This window comes from Triticum dicoccoides, chromosome 2B (assembly GCF_002162155.2).
Source record: "Triticum dicoccoides isolate Atlit2015 ecotype Zavitan chromosome 2B, WEW_v2.0, whole genome shotgun sequence".
NCBI lineage: Eukaryota > Viridiplantae > Streptophyta > Magnoliopsida > Poales > Poaceae > Triticum > Triticum dicoccoides.
The window spans coordinates 456,363,552-456,384,782 of record NC_041383.1 but is presented as its reverse complement, the minus strand read 5'-3'; the positions used below and the strand labels follow the sequence as shown (position 1 = coordinate 456,384,782).

Here is a 21,231-nt window from a genome sequence, read left to right as displayed (position 1 = left end):
ACAAGGCAGTCGTGATCGACGGATGTGGCCCACCGAATGAATGGGATACATGGCTGTGATCTTGTGTCGTGGGCAAATCGGCCGCAAAACATTGTCGGCGGAACCATCAGCAGTGACGTCCTATGTGACGCATTCTGCGTCAACTAGGTTTGGCTTCGCACAGAGCAGGTGGTTGACGGGCTTCCTGGGCCGCGCCACGCGCGTTTCACTATTTCGCGGGTTTTGAAATGTGTCGTTGTTCCTACTATTTCACTGTTTGATGTTTCTGTTGTTTCCCGCTGTGAACTAAATAATGATTGAACTGTTTGTACTGTTTCTCAAACAAATCAGTAGCAGGTTCCAATTTCTCTGCCCAGGTAGTGTTTGAACTGATTCAACTGTTTTTAAGTCTAAATTAGATGAAAATTTCACTTTATTTTACAAAAGTGGTACGTCTAAAACAGTCATAAAGTGGTAACTATGTTTCTAAAACAGTTGTTAAAAAAGTAGAGTTTATTTTACAAATTAAACATGTGCTGGCTGAAGCTTCTTTACAACTGCTTCTGAACATGATGTAAAGCTTAGAGCTTGATCAAAGTCAGTGATGAAAATTGTATGGAAAAAAGTGTACATGGCTTAGAGCTTGTTTACACAACTGTTTCTGCTGTTTTCGGACTTTCTTTATAGATCAAGGTGTTACAAGAAACTATCATTGGGGCATCAAGATAAAAACAAAAAATGGTATCATTAATGAAACATTTTCCCTGCAGAAGTATTCCTTTGAGTTGAATCTTGCAGTGCAATTTCCCTTGAAGTTGACAGCATTAATGAGACCCTTCAGAATAGAAAGGGGAAATATGTTATTGTAAATACACAATCCTTGCAACAAAAACAAACAGGTGCAAACATTTGATAATTGCGATTCTTTGGGTGAACCCTGTTATAGGAGGAACTGCCAATGACGAAGTTACCTAAGTTGACTTCATATTCAGATCAAATAATGATTGGCATTCAAAGCTTCACTTGAATATGTTGAAACCCTGTTGAAACAAATGTGGTATTAGAAGAAGTTAATTTCACTATTCAGTACAAAAAAGATGCTCTAAGGAAGTAACATCTCGCTTCTGTCTTTGGGAGAAAATAAATAGAGAACTTACATGTCTCTGCAGGAAAGAAGCTGAATTTCATTGTCCTTGAAAGTTACTAATGGAAATTATTGTGAATTTAAAAATACTTTTAATCTGTTTTTTAGGAGAAAGAACCAAGAAGTTGATGCTGGCTGGTACAAATCTTGTAAAAGGGGAGAGTTCCATGGAAACCCAACTTGAAATTGACCTTGGTAGCTGGTACAAATCTTGATTCAAAATTTCCTATGTTCAAAGAACTAGTATTTCCATACGTAGCAGCGAACAAAACCGTGAAGTTGTAGGTAATTGCACTAATTGTTGGTAGAAATGTATCGCCACTGTAGTACGGGTTCATGATATCAAAAAAATTGGCTCTGAAGTTAGCAACGATTAAAACCCGTTGTTTCCTTGAATACAGGAAATTTTACCTAGGGAATTGTGGAAATGAACACGCTATTAGTCTAACCTCTTTGAAAAAGAAAAATCTATAAGAGCATTTTGTACAAAAGAACTTATCTTACCAAGGAAGCATTCAATAAAGAAGCCAACATTACTTTTCTGTAAGATTAGTTTGTTTGCAGGATCTGAATGATTTAGCATTTGGTTCATTAGCTTCTCCTGCATGTTTGTTTCCTGGAAAATGGTTGATAATTAAGAAAAGGAAAATGTCGATGAAGTGAAAACGAAAACTGAGGAAACGAATGTCGATGTGCTCTACTAATTCGCTGTTAGGTAGGAGGCCTTTTCTTCCTCGGTTCAGCTGGTCTTTATTCTTTAGTTTTGAAAAACAGTCAACAACCCGAGGATTTATGCAACCACCAGTCTTTAATGATACAGTTATAGTTTTCGGATCCACCAAACTCCTTCAATCTCGAATATCCTTCAGCTGTTCATGGCAGAAGAACAACATGAATAAAAGTAAAACATAAATCATGAGAAATAGCATGGACAGCATAAAAAATTGTTTATGTTTGAATCATGTAGAACATATCATATAAATTTCATATGCTTTTTCTACATACATGTAAGTTAACTTGGGAAGAAGTCCAACCAATGTTTGGTAAAAATCATTCTCTATTCCGTCCGAAAAGAGGACCTGCTTACTTGCCTTTTTTTGCTGTTGTTGAATTACTAGTGTCCCAGATTTGAAAGATTTGTTCACACGTTGTTGCCAAGTTGAAGTTTCTGGTTTCGAAAACTTACTGGTATGTGCTTCATGCAGTTCGAGTGCTTGAACTAGCAAAGGATCTTCAATAGGTGTGACAATATTTGTTGGATCTTCAATAGGTTTGTTTCTTGTGCCAACATTTTCCAAGGAACATTATTTAGGGAACATCATTCTGGAAAACATTATACAGTTATCAATATTTAATTAGAAGAACATTTTTTTTATTTTACGGAGAACATTATTGAGGGAACATTATTCAAGGACCATTATTTTATTCAAGGAAATTTTCTTGACCCCAAGGAACATTATGCAGCAAAAATTATTCAATTATAATTTTTTTTACAGAATATCACTTGTTCCCCCAATAATGTTCCTACAAGAATGTCCCTTTAGTAATGTTCCCCAAATAAATGTTCCACTTTTTTGTTCCCCCAATAATGTTCCCTAAATAATGTTCCTTTAATATTGTTCTCTAAATAATGTTCCCTCATCGATGTTCCCAAAGAAATCTTCATAGAACGATGTTCCCTTAATAATGTAATTTTTTGTTCCCTCAACAATGTTGCAAGACTATTTTTTAAACGTTAAGCAATTTTTTTAGGAACATTACTCAGGGAACATTATTTTTTATGCCAATAGAACATTATTTGGGGGCATTATTTTTTTTATGCCAATGGAACTTTTTTAGGGAATATTAATCAGGGAACATTTTTCAAGGCATATTATTTACAAAACAATTTTCAAGGAACACTATTCAGTAATAATTATTTCAGAAAGCATTTATTCAGAGAGCAGTTATTCAGGGAACATTTTTCACGGAATATTATTCAAAGAACATTTTTTGCGAACAATATTAAAATTATTGGAACAATATTCAAAGAACATTCCTAGGGAACATTATTTTCTAAAATTAATTTGCGAACAATATTTTGGGAACATGCCTCAGTAAACATTATTTTTTTTAAAAAAATTCCTTCTGAGAACATTTTTAAAATTATGTAGAAACATTTTTTGATTTGTCTGACATTTTTTAAGAATATTTATTAAGAGAACATTTATTAAAGGAACATTATTAAACAAACATTTTCCTGGATAATACTTGCAAAAAAATTGGTACAGAAGTATGTTAGATGAATGACAAGATACTACAAAATCATTGCTAGCTAACATTCTCCTCGCAAAGGCCACAACTAACAACAATTCAGGCTTCATAAGCTGTAAAAAAAAGAGAGAAGCAGATGTCATTTCCTACCAAGTACCAACACATATTACTGAATACTGATAAAATCCAGGTACAATCCTAAGCCAATTTGATTTGACAGAACAATTGGGTTTGACTAAACTGCGTCCTAACTAATTAGAAGAAAAAGGGATAGTGTTATAATGCAACTAGATGGTGATGAGTTCATGACATAGCAGAACTTGTGCGACACACAAAATCTTCCAAGGGCTGCAACCAGGACATACACACAAATTCTTACAGAGGGTGTGCAAGCAAGGTAGAATTTAACAAAATAGTGTGCAAACTCTCTTCGGTAGAAGTGCTCCTAGAACAGCAGAGCAAATTTCCTAGAGCACCAGAACACTCTTAGGTGCAAACCTAAGAGTGTGTACTAAATACATGCTAACAAGACACCAGATTATAACATGTGTTGCCTAAATGTTGATAAGTGCGTGCTCTCGACGAAATACATGCTAACAAGTCTCCAGAACTACTCCATGATGCTGCTACAAAATCCAGAAAACTAACAGAACATATTAACAACACAAGAAAATGTCTGCATCATGCTACACAAACCCCATCATGCAGAATCAACAAACAAACAAAAATCCCATTTATCTAAATCATACTGAATCATACTCTGAATCATCATCATGCAGAATCATACCATGAATCCAAATCTCTGAACACAATCACATTGTCTAAAACTCGGAATCATACAAACAGATCCCGGAATCATCTAATCTCAGAACCCTAGCAACAGTGGACCAACGCTAAAATGAACAAAAACGCCTCGGTCGCGCGGTACAACATAGAGATAAAGGAACAGAATGGGGAAAATTGGGGCATTACCTTGTGGATGCCGAGCTTGACGAAGCTTGAAGGGGACCTAGACGACGCCGACCTTGACGGAACCCTAGACGAGTCGACGCCGGAGACATTGGCCACCTGCTAATAAACATCAACGCGACGACGTCAGCTAGATCTGATGCCATGAGGCAGATGAATAGGGAGGAGAGAGGCCCGACGGCTGCTTACGAGGCGGGTGGTCTCTTGCCGGAGAAGGATCCCGGGAGGAAGAAGCAGGTGAAGCAGCCGTCGCACGAGGGAAGAGAAGGGGATCCATGCATGAGGGAGGAAAGCTTCTCTATGGAGGTAGGAACGAACGTGGCGTGTCACACGAGGGAGGAAGGGGGCAACGAAGAGGAAATAAAAGGGCCGGCTCAAATCGAGTCGAGGGGTGCGCGGCGCCTCGACATTTTGACGCAAAATGCGTCAAATAGGGAATTCCCCATCAGCACTCGTTACCTCAGTTATCAAAAAAAAATCAGCAGCCTGTACCACTCGCATTGCCGGGCCAAATCCGGTACCGGAGCCGCGCAGGCCTTCACATCCAAGCCCACAAAACTGCCAACGAGGGCAGATCAATCTTCACCCATATGAAGGATGGCAAAACTGTCAACCGACTGATGTGGTGACGGTTAGTCGCATGTTTTTTGTTTTTAGAAAAGGGGGACATCCCCGGTCTCTGCATCAGAGTGATGCATATGGCGACCTTTATTAGCAAGCAAAAAGTTTCGAGAAATATCTTAAAGTCTGGAACAAAAGGTGCTCACAAAGAGCTAAGGAACAAAAATAGAAGTCACAACTGGCTGGCAAAAGAGAGATGGGAAAACTAATTGTCTATCCTATTACATGACCGTCATCCAAAATGGCTGAAAATATCCCGTGCTACCATCTCTCATCAGATAGATTCAGTAACCAAACGCTCACTGGCCTCCGTCAGAATGAGTAACAACCACATACGGATCAACGCAGTGACTCGGAAGACAACCTGCAAAAAATGAGTATTCGTTGTTCTGTTAAAGACCAAATCATTTCTGCAATTCCAGATAGCCCATAATAAAGCACATACTCCTACGCGAATGTGTCTCGCTGTTTGGGGCTCAATCACATCCAATCACGTCCCAAATAACGTGTTAATATTATTCGGAGGAGTAATAATGAAGGCTATGTTCACTGATTTCCAAAGAATCTTTGCCAAAGGACACTCGAGAAAGAGGTGTTTGATTGTTTCATCCCTGTCACAAAAGCTACATCTAGATGAACCAGTCCAGTTGCGTTTAATCAAGTTATCCTTAGTTAAAATGACTTGTTTGTGTACAAACCACATAAACACTTTAACTCTCAAGGAAACTTTGACATGCCAAACATGTTTCGAAGTAGGAATAGCACTAGAAGTAATAACATCCAGATACATGGATTTAACCGTAAATTCTCCATTCCTAGTAAGCTTCCAACACAACTGATCCGGACGTTGAGAGAGTTGAACTTCCATCAATCTTCTCACAAGATGGAGTCAAACTTCCCAACGGTTACCGGCTAACGCTCTCCTGAAGCTGATATTTAGAGGCGTGGACTGACATACTGACTCAACGGTTGCATCTCTCCGTTGAACAATACTATAGAGAGAAGGATACTGAAGCGCGAGAGGCGAGTCCCCTAGCCAGGTATCCTCCCAGAATCTCGTAGAAGTACCGTTACCGACAACAACCTTGGTCCGATTAAAAAAGACCGATTTAACTCTCATGAGTCCTTTCCAGAAAGGTGAATCTGTCGGCCTCACTGTCACCTAGGATAGAGTTTTGGATTGAAGGTACTTATTACGCAGAATCTGTGCCCATGTGGCCTCGGTCTCTCGAGAAAGCTTATACAACCATTTGCTAAGGAGACATTTGTTCTTCACCTCAAGATTTTCGATACCTAGACCCCCTTGGTCCTTCGGTCGATAAATAATGTCCCATTTAGCTAGTCTATACTTCCTCTTCAGCTCATCACTTTGCCAGAAAAAATGGGATCGATAGAAATCAAGTCTTTTCTGAACTCCCACTAGAACCTCGAAAAAATACAAGAAAAACATGGGCATACTTGTGAGAACCGAATTAATAAGAATTAAACGGCCTCCATACGACATCAGTTTGCCCTTCCAGCATCCCAATTTCTTCTTAAACCGATCCTCAATGCACTTCCATTCGCTATTTGTTAGCTTACGATGATGAATGGGTATACCTAAATACGTGAAAGGTAAAGCCCCCAATTCACAACCGAACAATTGCTTATACGCCTCTTGTTCCTCATTGGCTCTTCCAAAACAGAACAATTCGCTCTTGTGAAAATTTATTTTTAGTCCGGTTAATTGTTCAAATAAGCATAACACCAGCTTCATGTTTCTCGCTTTCGCCAAGTCATGCTCCATAAAGATGATAGTATCATCTGCGTACTGTAGGACAGATAAACCTCCATCAACTAGATGAGGTACCAAACTACCTACTTGGCCAGCATCATTAGCCCTTCCTATTAGAATCGTCAACATGTCAACTACAATGTTGAACAGAATAGGTGACATTGGATCTTCTTGTCTCAAGCCCTTATGTGTTTGGAAATATCGACCTATATCATCATTCACTTTAATTCCAACACTTCAATTTTACTGAAAGATTCTACCTGTTGTCTCCAGGCTTGATCAAAACCTTTCATCCTCAACGCTTGTTGGAGGAATGACCATTTGACTTTGTCGTACGCTTTTTCGAAATCCACTTTGAAAACTACCCCATGTAGTTTTTTCATATGGATTTCATGGAGCGTTTCATGCAGGACCACCACCCCTTTAAGGATGTTTCTATCCGGCATGAAAGCAGTTTGGAACGGCTGCACCACAGAAGGCGCAATCTGCGTGAGTCTATTTGTCCCAACCTTGGTGAAAATTTTGAAACTTACATTCAGAAGACAGATGGGCATGAACTGCTCAATTCGTACCGCCTCTGTTTTCTTAGGGAACAAAGTAATGGTTCCAAAATTCAGGTGAAACAGTTGAAGCTGACCAGCGAATAAATCCTGGAACATCGGGAGCAAATCCCCTTTGATGATATGCCAGCACCTTTTATAAAACTCTGCTGGAAATCCATCCGGCCCCGGTGCTTTATTATTCTTTATCTCAGAAATAGCTTCAAACACCTCTTTCTCCGAGAACGGGGCAGTTAAAATATCGTTCTCATCGGAAGCAAGCTGAGGGACATCTTCATTCCGCGACTCATCTAGAGATACGAAATTATCCTCCGGAGGCCCAAAAAGCTGCTTATAATAATTAGTGATGTATAATTTTAAGTTCTCCTGTCCTACAATCGTCACTTCGTCTTGCTCAAGCTGAAAGATCCTTTTCTTTCTATGCTTGTTGTTGGCGATTATATGAAAGAATTGAGTGTTGGCGTCCCCCCTGGACCACTTTGCGAACCTTCGCCCACAATGCCCACTTCAATTCTTCTTCTCGCAGGAGCTCTTTCAACCTCATCTCCGCATCTAATTTAACATGAAGTTCCATTGAATCTAGGACCGTGGACTCGGCTTTTACATCTAAGGTCTGAATGAGGGAAAGGAGTCTTTCCTTTTCAACCTTATAAATCCCACTGAGATGCTTAGCCCATCCACGCAAGAAACTTCGCAAGTGTCGTATCTTATTCTGCCATCTCGCAATTGAAGTCCTTCCTCCTAAATCTTTGGCATTCCCTGGCTATAAGATCAAAAAAGCCTTATCTTTCAAACCACGCTAATTCGAAAGAGAAGGTATTCTTATTCCCCATGTGCGTTGCCTCACCAGAGTCAACAAGCAAAGGGGTGTGGTCCGAGATTCCACGCGATAATGCCTGGATGGTCAGTCGCATGTGTCTCGATGTCCTAGTCAGTGTCACAGTGAAGCAGCTAACTTGCCGCCAAGAACTTTGACAAGCAGCCGCCGGCTGCCTGTATATGTCAACTGCGCATATCTAGCCGGACAGTTGGATTATTCAGGGGGTGTTTGTTTTCAGGGACTTTTTGGTGTAGGGACTAGAAAAAAAACCTTTTAGAGACTTTTTAACCAAACAGAAGGGACCACTAGGGACTAAAAGTTGCTTTTTTGGACTAAATGAAGAAGACTCTCAAGGAGAGTCTTTTCCGGGACTTTTTGGGACTTTTCCAACAATGCCCCTCCCTGCAGCCATTGCTCCGCCGTCCCATGGTGTTGCTTGGTTATAATTTTTCTATATAATAAGGATAACATGGTCATTTAATAACCTCTAGGGAGGGACTAGAAACTTTTTAGTCCCTCGAAACAAACAGGGAGAGACTTTTTAGGGACTAGGGACTTTTTAGTTGGGACTAGAAAAGTCCTAGGACTTATGAACCAAACAGGGCCTCATTTTGAGTCACTCACAAACAATAAAGTAGCTATCTAGACCCCTAAAAAATTAGCTATCTACATGGAATAGCATGCATATGTTATTAGTCTACTCCCTCCGTTTCTTTTTAGTCTGCATATAAGATTTGATTAAAGTCAAACTTTGTTAACTTTGACTAAGTTTATAGAAAAAAATTATCAAGATTCACAATATGAAATAAATATTGTTAGATGCATCATGAAATTAATTTTCATGTCATATAGCTTTAGTATTGTAGATGTTGTTTTACAAAGTTGATCAAACTTTGCACAGTTTGACTTTGACCAAATCTTGTATGCAAATTAAAAAAACGGAGGGAGTATATTACTATCTTCACAGTGAGGTACTACCTCCGTCCAAGTTTAAAAGACCCGTCAGCTATGTTACTCACATGGAGATAGTATCATGCAACACTTCATTATTAGCTTACAGATTCATCTTGTCTTGATATGTGTGATGTTAGTCATAGTACGAGTAAGTAGTTATGTTACTCAATTCATCTTTCTCATTAAATCATTGTCACATAAGCAAAATTACTGAGTTAGACCTTATGTCACTGCCGAAATTACTTCTATTATGGGTAGTAAAGAAAAATGAGCTATCTACAACTGTAGCCCGACACGTACGTGGTGCGTAGCCTAATGGCCGTTTCGTCGCGCCCATCATCTTCCGCTGACCAGAAAAGTACGCACGCATATGCCAATGCACGCGCATATACATATCCGGCCGGCTGGCCGGCCCACTCGAAACTCAGTCTTCCGGCGAACAAAAAGCAACAGTATAGAAACGCCCGGTGGATATTACAGGAAAAAACGACGGCGAGCGACTTATTCGGGACAATGGTCGGCGATGGTTGTCCGTGTTGCACGAGCCACTTCACAGTTCCGCTACGTCCAAGGCTCCCCGGCACTTTCGGGAGGCGAATATCGAACCCTGGAGATGCCCGTTTAGTGCTAAATTAAACACGTTTAATCAGTGGCGCGGCTCCACAAGCCTAGTACTATAAAACGAGTCACGAGGGCTTTGTGTCACGGCAGGGTAGTATACTAGTACAAGTTAATCAAGGTTAGCTCCCATGGCAAGCAGCTCCAATGTCGTTCCTGCAGCTGCAAGGAAGTACGAGACGTTGCCTACCTTTTCCTGTTTTTTCTTTTGAAATTACTTTTTCCTGTTTTTATACCGTGTAGATACTTGCTATGTATGCATGTAATTGGCGCACTTATGCCTTACGTGAAAGCGAAGGTTAATTTGTCATGTGCGTACATTGCAGGCTGGACGGCAAGGTGGCGCTGATCACCGGCGGCGCGAGCGGCATCGGCGAGTGCACGGCGCGGCTGTTCGTGCAGCACGGGGCCAGCGTCGTCCTCGCCGACATCCAGGACGACCTCGGCGCGCGCCTCTGTGCGGAGCTCGGCCCGGCGGCCTCCAGCTACGTGCGGTGCGACGTGACCAGCGAGGAGGACGTCGTGGCGGCCGTCAACCACGCCGTCGCCAGGTTCGGGAAGCTGGACATCATGTTCAACAACGCCGGCATCGGCGGCGCGGCGTGCCACAGCATACGGGACAGCACCAAGGAGGACTTCGAGCGCGTGCTGGCCGTCAACCTCGTGGGCCCCTTCCTGGGTACCAAGCACGCGGCGCGGGTCATGGTGCCCGCGCGGCAAGGCTGCATCATCGGGACGTCGAGCCTGGCGTCGGCGGTGGGCGGCGTGGCGTCGCATGCGTACACGTGCGCCAAGCGCGCCCTGGTCGGGCTGACGGAGAACGCGGCGACGGAGCTTGGCCAGCATGGGATCCGCGTCAACTGCATCTCCCCGGCGGCGGCTGCCACGCCGCTGGCCACGGGCTACGTTGGGCTGGACGGCGAGGCGTTCGAGATGGCCATGGAGTCCTTTGCTAACCTCAAGGGCGTGGGACTGCGGGTCAAGGACATCGCCACCGCCGTGCTCTTTCTCGCCAGCGACGACGCGCGCTACGTGAGCGGCCACAACCTGCTCATCGACGGCGGCATCTCCGTCTCAAATCTTACCTTCGGCATCTTCAAGGAGTAATGGAGACCGATCGATATAAATTATGCATCCAAGGGAGTAGTACTATTTATGTCGCTTTGTCGGGGGAAAATATACCTCCCGTGATTTGCAAGGGCTTTACCTATGATTGAAATGGAATCACGATCATGCATTCATGCTAAGCGTCGGTCAGGTGAAGAGCGGATCGGATAGGCCGCTCCACAGCAGTTGGACCCGTCGCGCAACAGCCATCGATCTGTGCCGCGTTAGCCGCTCCGGAATTGACAACATCAATAATGTTGCTCCCGGGGGCGTCGACCCGTTGGCCAGCCAGCTCCCAGCCCGTACGCGTTCGAGCCTCGGCTCTCGCTCGCGGTGTTTCTTCTATAAAAAAAATCAACGAGGGTTAATTCTTTGGGTTGGTCTCATTTTAAGTACTCTGAGAAAAATAATGTTGCTCTAGGAATTTTGTAACATGAGACATGCGCTTTGGGGTTTGCTTGCACCCAAAAAAAAAAATGATCCATGTTGCGCTTGTTGGGCCGCGTTAGCATTTAGTTGTGACATGTTGTTTGCAACATGAGCCATGTTGCACTCGAGGGTTTGCAATATGGGTCATGTTGCACTCGCGATTGCAACCTTCAAAACATTTTCGACCGTTGCAACGTGTGGTATGTTGTAACCGCAGCAACTCCCTTCGCCGCTGGCTCCTCTCCTCATGCCTCCTCGCAAGTGACGTTTTCACCAATAGCACGCCACGACGACCCCGTCAACCGCACCCCAGAAACCTGTGGAGCAAGGGATCGCGCCGCCGGATGACCAAGATCTATCGCCCGCCGCCATTGCCTGCTATCTCGGGCCCTCCCGATTTGAAGAAAATAAGGAGAAAGGGTGTGGGATGTCGAGGCCGCCGCCGTAGATCACAACCAATGTGCCCAATGTGGTTGTGTTGTCCTCGCCCCTGGGGACCCATGTCATTGTCGCAGCGGGATCCAACGGCCGCCGCTCTCCCCTCGACCTTGTTGGTTCGCAACATAGACATGTTACGAAAGTAACCGAGCACAACATGACCCACATTGCAAAGCTCGTATATGTTGCGGGGTTGATGCGCGTCACACGATCAACAGTTGATCGGGCAGTCACGGAGGTGGTCGATGCACGCCAAGTTTTCAGTCGGTTGAGCTTGACCGTTTCCTTGGCTCAAAACAGTCTGTACCTGATCTAATTCTATTCTTCTTTTCTTTTTGGTACAATAGGTAGGAAAAACACATCCAATCTAAATTACAGAACAAGCTAGAAAATATAGTACGAGTGTCCTGATCTTTTGATGAGTAACACTTGTCGACATAGGCATAGACAACTGTGATGAACCAAATACTAAGTGTGGCGATATTGCCTAGTTACTAAACCAACTCCGAAGATGTTACTGATCGTGCCGGACACGATCAACCTAACCACAAAGATCTAATCCCTACAGGCAATGAAACAAACTTGCATGAGATGAAGAAAAACAAGACCTATTATTGGGATCAAGGTCTAAGAAGTAAATGGGGTGAATAGTTTCAAGTTTTTGGGTCAACATTTTTAAAGCAACTATTTCTAGTTGATCCCTAGGACTAAAGAAATAAGTTAACAAAGTATGGCAGCAGAACAAAGTAACTTGGAAAAAAAAAGGTTAAGTTTAGTGGATGCAAGCACAAGGGGGATTGGCAGTGTTCTTCTTGTGGTTCGGATAGTTGATTTAATCCTACTCCATGTTGATGGAGACTTTGAACCAAATGGTTTTAAGATCACAAGGATCTTGATTGGGTCACCCCCAAGCGGCCCACCGAGCACAATAAACCTATTCCACCATGGTTTGCACCAAGAAGCCTCACTAAGGATAAGGATAGATCTTCACAAAGTAGGCAGACCATCATAAACTCCCGAGTCCTTCAATTGTAGATGACGAAGACTTGATGCATTCATTTTGCAACACTATTTCTTATCACAAATTGCTCTTTATTAATGATATTTTTCACATATTGGCACCATTCTAATGTCTTTTTGCTCTTAATTTGCAGGTTTCACCAGGAGAGGAAATTTCCAGAAAGCTTCACAAAAGGAGCAAAATAAGGACCGAAGGCCAAAAAATCAAATAAATTTTGTTTTGGTATTTTTCTTATGGGAGGAGAACCAGGGATGCCTGGCACCTGCCGAGGAGGTGCCTAGGGGGATCATGCAGCCCCAGCTCGCAGGCACCCCCTCGGTTGCGAGCCAGGGGCACATGGGGACCACACACATCCCCCAGGTGCTCTCGGGCTCCCTTGTCATATAGTATTACCTAAAAACTCCATCTTGGTTTTACGGGAATTTTTCCGGCGCCGTCTCCAAGAAGGAATAGAAGTGAAGCACTTTTGACCTCCGGTAGTTTGATTTGTCAGAATTCCATCGTCCCAGAAGGAGCAAATCAAAGTCATCGTCATCACCAATACTCCATTCATCATTGGTATCATCATATCCACCACCATCTTCATCAGCGCCATCATTTCCATCACCTTTGTCTCCCCTACTTTTCAATCTATGAACATGTACCTTTGATCTGTTACTAAGATTACTTTCTAGTGTTGATTACTACTTGTAGTTGATGCTTAGAGGTTTAATTGGTGAGACATTTGCATGTTCAGTTTGTTAATCATGTCATTACCCTCACTAATCATGACCCATATCACCATATGATGCATTGTGAGTAGTCCTTTATGTTCTCGAGGAAATGGGAGAAACTTTGTTGCTAGTAATCATGTAAAGTTGAGTAAAGTTCATTGTGTTGATATTAGTGTGATTCTCTATTGTGTTGTGCGAACACATATCACTTAACCATTATGGTCCTATAGGACAACACTTTGTGATTAGTTTGTCTACGGTGGGTGTTTGTAGTGATAGAAATTACTAAACCCTAAGTTTTTGAACTATTTTATAAGGTATTGTTGGAACACTAAAGTTTTATGCTATGGTTAGATGTTATCTTAACTACTATTCTTGTATCTCCGGATGCTTGCATCGAGGCTCGAGGGTAAATCATAAGTATGTATGTTGTTCAAGTAGGAACAACACATTAATATAGGTTCCACGACGGAACAATTACCAAGGCTTTGAAAGTTAACTCTATGGAACTAGATGAAAACAAAACTTGGTGAAATTCTCAAGTGTCCTCGAGAGCGATTTGATCCCTATAAGTAATACAACCGCTTGCTTGGCACAATTAAAGATTGGGCCACTTGTAACAAAGTGATTCCTTACTAGTTTCCATCAACCAACTCCTTCCACTCCGTGTTGGATTCGACAATCTTTTCATAAAGGGCTACAATAGCCCCCTACACTCGTGGATTATCGAGGCTCTCAAGTGAATCCTAACCATTTAGAAGATGCACACCCTCCAAGAGTAAGAAAATGAAGGCATTTTTTATAATAAAAATCCTAAAAAGGTATTTAACCAAAGCTCTCTCTGATAACCCCATGGTATCTCTCTCTCTCTCTCTCTATCTCTTGCAAGGAACATAGTTGTGGCAAAAGAGATGAATTTGGGGGTATTGGGATCTAAGAATCAAAAGGTACTATTGGAACTACCCGACACTTATTTTCCTTTTTACCTTGGAGTCGTCTCTCTCTCTCTCTCTTGATCGACTTGAACTTGTGGCAGTTGGAATGGAGTGGAATGACTTGTGTTCTCTCTTTCACAAGAAAGGGTATGACAACACATATAGAGAGAGAGACCAAAATGTGCATGTTATCTTAGAAACATAACTGGATCAAAAGTACCAGAAGAAAATCATTGGAACTTCCGAATGGTTTAAAATATAAAGGGCCAGAACATGTCTACGAACAAGACAATAAACACCACACTTGAAAATAGTAGAAAAAATAGAGCAGTGCCGAAAAATATGACTCTTTGTGCGAAAATAGAACTGGCTCAGAAGTACCGAGTAAAACAAATTTCTCGGTATTACCACATTAGACAAACGTCTTTCATATGAAGAATGTGCAGAAAAGCCAAAAGTCACAATGCGGAGGTACCAGACAAAAACTCCGTGGAGATACCACACCAATGTTCTCACTGCATAGAGATGCCAACTGAGTGGGATTGAAAGTGTCTGATAAAAAATTTATGCTTGGAGGTGCCAGAGCTAATAGAGATTGTCTCAACCAGATTTGTCTCATGAGCAGCGAAATCCGAAAGAAATATTTTCTTGTCTGAATTGTAATTATCCAGTCAATTCAAATAAGACATATCATGTTCGAGCCACTAAATAGAGTTGAGGTTATAGTAAATCAGCCAGGAAAAAATGGGTGGCAATTCCAACTCCATGAAAGAACTAACTTTGACCTAAAAGTCTTTGATTGGTCAACCCTCTGCATTTAACACTTCCATTTCTCTCCTTTTCCCCACTGACTTAATTCTAGCTAGAGAGCACTAACCCGAAGGGACTTAGTAGTATAGGAATAAAATATTCGATGGTTCTGGGGCTTAGCGATACGAAGAATTTAAGTTGCTTGAGTGGATTCTTTGAGGACTTTGATTTGGACCTTCCACAGAATTTCAAACCAACTTATATTTGCTTGTGCCCCTCTTGATAGTACAATTGTGCACCTTTAGGTGCTTCAACTGTGGTATAGGTAGAAGGATATGGTACGAAAACACCTTATGTATAAAGTTCGAAATGGTGAAGTGAGGTAGAGTAGATTAACGATCCGGTAGTCATTTGGCTAGGAAATTTTGATGCAGCACTGCAAGTTCTCCAGGGATTGGCCAATGTTGTATGTGTCATCTCTTCCCATTAATCGATCAACTAATTTCAAAAGTGAAATTAAGAGGTGATCTTTTAGAAGGAGAACAAACGTAAGTTCTCCGCGGGCGCTAGCGCTATTGTGTTGGCTTTTGTCAACTAAGTCACGCATAACGCCAGCTGATAGAGTGTGAAGACCCTTCTCTAAGAGAGCAGAGCCATTTCTTTCTACCGTCGCCAAAATAAAAAAGAAAAGTATTAAAGGCGACTCAAACGACAACTCTGATACAAGGTTACTCTGAGGGACTTTTCACCTCAGAAATCCTAGCTCTCGACCCTAGGCTACTCGGGAAGGTAAACATGAGAGTAACTGAAGAAATGTACCTACACTGAATGTGAATCTAGAATTTACCAAAATCCTATAAAAATACCATTTAATAGTTTGAGGTAGACAACAACTCGAAAAGTCGCGGGTAGGGGTCATCGTTGATGTTGCAGAGGTTCTTCACCAAAATGGTGGATGCTTTATGCTAGAAAATAGAACGTGCTAGGAAGTACCGCATAAGACCAATTTTCTTAGGACAACTGGGTAAATTCATATGTTTTCAAATGAAACCTTGAAGAAATACTAAAGTCACGGATCTAAGGTGCCATAAGAATTGTCAAAAGTAACAGTGCCCATGCCGAGGCTTGCATAAGAAGCAACTGAGAAGGACTCGAAAGTGCTGGAAAAATAGTTACGCTCAGAGGTGCAAGAGTTAATAAAGTGATCTCAAAGGAATCTTGGCTCTACAGTACCGGAGAAGAATTCCCGATAGTTTAGATCCAATGGAAAACAATGTTTATTCTTAGCGTTGACTCATTCCTTATAGGCCTGATGGTATAGGGGAAGAATCCATGGAGGTACCTCAAGGAAATATTCCCTAGAGGCAATAATAAAGTTATTATTTATTTCCTTAATTCATGATAAATGTTTATTATTCATGCTAGAATTGTATTAACCGGAAACTTAGTACATGTGTGAATACATAGACAAAACATATAGTCCCTAGTATGCCTCTACTTGACTAGCTCATTAATCAAAGATGGTTATGTTTCCTAACATAGACATGTTTTGTCATTTGATGAATGGGATCACATCATTAGTAGATTGATGTTATGGACATGACCCATCCGTTAGCTTAGCATTATGATCATGTTAGTTTCATTGCTACTGCTTTCTTCATGACTTATACAAGTTCCTCATACTATGAGATTATGCAACTCCCGAATACCGGAGGAACACTTTGTGTGCTACCAAACGTCACAATGTAAAAGGGTGATTATAAAGGTGCTCTACAGGTGTCTCTAAAGGTGTTTGTTGGGTTGGCATATATCGAGATTAGGATTTGTCACTCCATGTTTCGGAGAGGTATCTCTGGGCCTTCTCGGTAATGCTCATCACTATAAGCCTTGCAAGCAATGTGATTAATGAGTTAGTTGCGGGATGAAGTATTACAGAACGAGTAAAGAGACTTGCCGGCAACGATATTGAACTAGGTATTGAGATACCAACGATCGAATCTCGGGAAACTAACATACCGATGACAAAGGGAACAATGTATGTTGTTATGTGGTTTGACCGATAAAGATCTTCGTAGAAATGTAGGAACCAATATGAGCATCCAGGTTCCGCTATTGGTTATTGACCGGAGACGTGTCTCGATCATGTCTACATAGTTCTCGAACCCGTAGGGTCCGCATGCTTAACGTTCGATAACGATTGGTATTATGAGTTTATGTGTTTTGATGTATCGAAGGTAGTTCAGATTCCCGGATGTGATCGTGGACATGACGAGGAGTCTCTAAATGGTTGAGACATAAAGATTGATATATTGGACGGCTATATTCGGACACAGAAAAACCGGAGTGCCGGAGGGGTTACCGGGACCCCCTGGGAAGTATTGGGCCTTAGGGGAGAGAGAGGGTAGCAGCCCAGGAGGTGCCCCCCCAAGGGGAGTCCGAATTGGACTAGGGGAGGGGGGGCGCAACCCCTCTTTCCCTCTCCCTCTCCCTCTCCTTCCTTCCCCCTCTCCCCTCCTAGTTGGACTAGGAAAAGGGGAGTTCTACTCCTACTAGGAGGAGGACTCCTCCCCTCCTTGGCGCGCCCAAGGGCCGGCCAGCCTCCCCCTTGCTCCTTTATATACGGAGGTAGGGGCACCCTAGGACACACAAGTTGACATCATTTAGCCGTGTGCGGTGCCCCTCTCCACAGTTACACACCTCGGTCATATCATCGTAGTGCTTAGGCGAAGCCCTGCGCCGGTAACTTCATCATCACCGTCACCACGCCGTCGTGCTGGCGAAACTCTCCCTCAGCCTCAACTAGATCAAGAGTACGAGGGACATCCCCGAGCTGAACGTGTGCTCAACGCGTAGGTGCCGTACGTTCGATGCTTGGATCGGTTGGATCGCGAAGACGTTCGACTACATTAACCACGTTAACTAAACGCTTTCGCTTTCGTTCTACGAGGGTACGTGGACACACTCTCCCCTCTCGTTGCTATGCATCACATAGATAGATCTTGCGTGATCGTAGGATTTTTTTTGAAATTACCGCGTTCCCCAACAGTGGTATCAGAGCCAGGTCTATGCGTAGATGTTATATGCACGAGTAGAACACAAAGAGTTGTGGGCGATAATAGTCATACTGCTTACCAGCATGTCATACTTTGATTCGCCGGTATTGTTGGATGAAGCGGCCCAGACCGACATTACGCGTATGCTTACGCAAGATTGGTTCTACCGACGTGCTTTGCACATAGGTGGCTGGTGAGTGTCTATTTCTCCAACTTTAGTTGAATCGAGCGTGGCTACGCCCGGTCCTTGTTGAAGGTTAAAACAACACACTTGATGAAAAATCGTTGTGGTTTTGATGCGTAGGTAAGAACAGTTCTTGCTAGAAGCTCGTAGCAGCCACGTAAAACTTGCAACAACAAAGTAGAGGACGTCTAACTTGTTTTTGCAGGGCTTGCTGTGATGTGATATGGTCAAGCATGATATGATATAAATTGTTGTATGAGATGATAATGTTTTGTAACAAAGTTATCGGCAACTGGCAGGAGCCATATGGTTGTCGCTTTATTGTATGCAATGCAATCGCCATGTAATTGTTTTACTTTATCACTAAGCGGTAGCAATAGTCGTAGTAACAATAGGTGGCGAAACGACAACGATGCTACGATGGAAATCAAGGTGTCGCGCCGGTGACGTTGGAGATCATGACGATGCTTCGGTGATGGAGATCATGAGCACAAGATGATGATGGCCATATCATTTCACACATTTTGATTGCATGTGATGTTTATCCTTTATGCATCTTATTTTGCTTAGAACGTCGGTAGCATTATAAGATGATCCCTTACTAAATTTCAAGGTACAAGTGTTCTCCCTGAGTATGCACTGTTGCTACAGTTCGTCGTGCCGAGACACCACGTGATGATCGGGTGTGATAAGCTCTACGTTCACATACAACGGGCGCAAGCCAGTTTTGCACACGCAAAATACTCAGGTTAAACTTGACAAGCCTAGCATATGCAGATATGGCCTCGGAACATTGAGACCGAAAGGTCGAGCGTGAATCATATACTAGATATGATCAACATAGTGATGTTCACCATTGAAAACTACTCCATCTCACGTGATGATCGAACACGGTTTAGTTGATTTGGATCACGTGATCACTTAGATGATTAGAGGGATGTCTATCTAAGTGGGAGTTCCTAAGTAATATGATTAATTGAACTTTAATTTATCATGAACTTAGTCCTGATAGTATTTTGCAAATAATGTTGTAGATCAATAGCTCGCGTTGTTGCTTCCCTGGTGATATGAGGTTTATCCTCATTGCTGCATAGAAGAATTATGTCCTTGATGCACCGCTAGGTGAAAGACCTATTGCAGGAGCAAACGCAGACGTTATGAACGTTTGGCTAGCTCAATATGATGACTACTTGATAGTTTAGTGTGTTAGGAAAGCAACTTGTATTCCCATGAGGCCATAGGCCGATATATATATACATGTACAGGTGTGGAACATATGCAGGAAACCCCTTATACAACGGGATAAATACAAAGGGGTACATGACTTATATTATAACTCTAACACCCCCCTCAAACTCATGGTGGATGAACAACACTGAGTTTGGAGAGATAAAAGCCGTGTTGTGCTCTAGTTTGGGCCTTCATCAGGAAATCCGCCAACTGTAACTCTGAAGGCACATACTTAAGAGCAATAACCTGATCCTGCACACCAGCACGCACATAGAAAGCATCAACACCAATATGCTTGGCGAGCTCATGCTTCATAGGATCGCGCACAATGCTAATAGCACCTGTACTGTCAGATAAGAGCAGAGTCGGTGTAGTGACAGAAACACCAAAATCCTGAAGTAACCACCGTAACCAAGTCACCTCTGCCGTCAAAAGAGCCATTGCTCGCAACTCAGCCTCTGCACTCGAACGGGAAACTGCAATCTGTTTCTTCGTCTTCCAGGCAATGAGAGAACCACCAAGAAAAACACAGTAAGCAGAAAGTGAACGGCAATCTGAAGGATCACTAGCCCACGTAGCATACGAATAGGCCTGAAGCTGTAAAGAACTGGAGCGAGGAAAGAATAGATGGTGAGAGATTGTGCCCCGAAGATATCGAAGAACACGAAGGAGATGACTATAGTGAATCGGTGTGGGAGCAGAGACGAACTGACTCAGGATATGAACCGGATAAGAGATATCCGGACGAGTGACAGCTAGATAGACAAGACTGCCAACAAGATGACGATAACGCGTCGGGTCAGGGAGGGGATCACCATCAGTAGCACGAAGGTGAACATTGAGCTCCATAGGAGTCTCAACAATGCGCTCGTCAGTAAGAGCAGCACGAGCAAGAAGATCCTGGATATACTTTTCCTGGGATATAAAAAAGCCATCAGAGGTAGAAGAGACTTCAATCCCAAGAAAATAGCGAAGAGGTCCAAGATCAGACATAAGAAACTGCTCATTAAGACAGGCCTTTACAAAGGCAATATACTCGGAGTCATCCCCAGTGATGATCATGTCATCAACATAGAGAAGAAGAAGAGTCTGACCACGAGGAGAAAGGTGAATAAACAACACTGGATCATGAGCACTTGCTGAAAAACCAGCGACAGTGATCACAGAGGCAAAACGCTCAAACCAAGCGTGGGGGGCTTGCTTAAGGCCATAGAGAGAGCGACGAAGACGACATACCATGCCATCAGGAACAGAATACCCAGATGGTGGTTGCATGTATACCACCTCACGTAGCTCACCATTAAGAAAGGCATTCTTAACATCAAGCTGAGATATAGACCAGTGGCATGCAGAGGCAACAACAAGAAGTGTACGAACAGTGGTCATATGGGCCACAGGAGCAAAAGTCTCGTCATTATCACGACCATGCTCCTGCGGAAAACCACGAGCCACAAGACGAGCTTTGTGATGCTCAAGAGAACCATCGGAGCGAGTCTTAACCTTGTAGACCCACTTACAAGTGATGGGACGGACTCCGGGAGGAAGGGAAACAAGATCCCAGGTACCAGTGCGTTCAAGAGCAGCAATCTCCTCTGCCATCGCAAACTGCCATTCAGGATGAACAACAACATGATGATAAGAAGTCGGCTCAAGAACAGCAGCACCAGCGGTGGGAAATC

At 42.8% G+C, this 21,231-nt stretch overlaps 1 protein-coding gene and 1 long non-coding RNA gene across 10 annotated transcripts; one reads left to right on the top strand and one right to left on the bottom strand.

The window, feature by feature from the left end:
- Positions 1-641: 641 nt before the first annotated feature.
- Positions 642-4,730, bottom strand: LOC119364177. Of its 9 annotated transcripts, none has more exons than XR_005174738.1 (4): positions 4,535-4,730; positions 4,349-4,447; positions 951-3,489; positions 642-814 (listed from the first exon to the last, which is right to left on the bottom strand). It is a non-coding gene; the product is annotated as an uncharacterized LOC119364177 (long non-coding RNA). The 9 variants fall into 9 exon arrangements; XR_005174740.1 differs by having other exon boundaries at positions 951-2,446; XR_005174742.1 differs by having other exon boundaries at positions 951-1,534; positions 1,628-4,444.
- Positions 4,731-9,793: 5,063 nt separating this feature from the next.
- LOC119367826 (momilactone A synthase-like) lies at positions 9,794-10,919 on the top strand. The gene is made up of 2 exons (XM_037633223.1): positions 9,794-9,864; positions 10,019-10,919. The coding sequence occupies exons 1-2, from the start codon at positions 9,824-9,826 to the stop codon at positions 10,797-10,799; spliced, it is 822 nt and encodes a 273-aa protein (XP_037489120.1). The 5' UTR covers positions 9,794-9,823; the 3' UTR covers positions 10,800-10,919.
- The last annotated feature ends 10,312 nt before the right edge of the window (positions 10,920-21,231 follow it).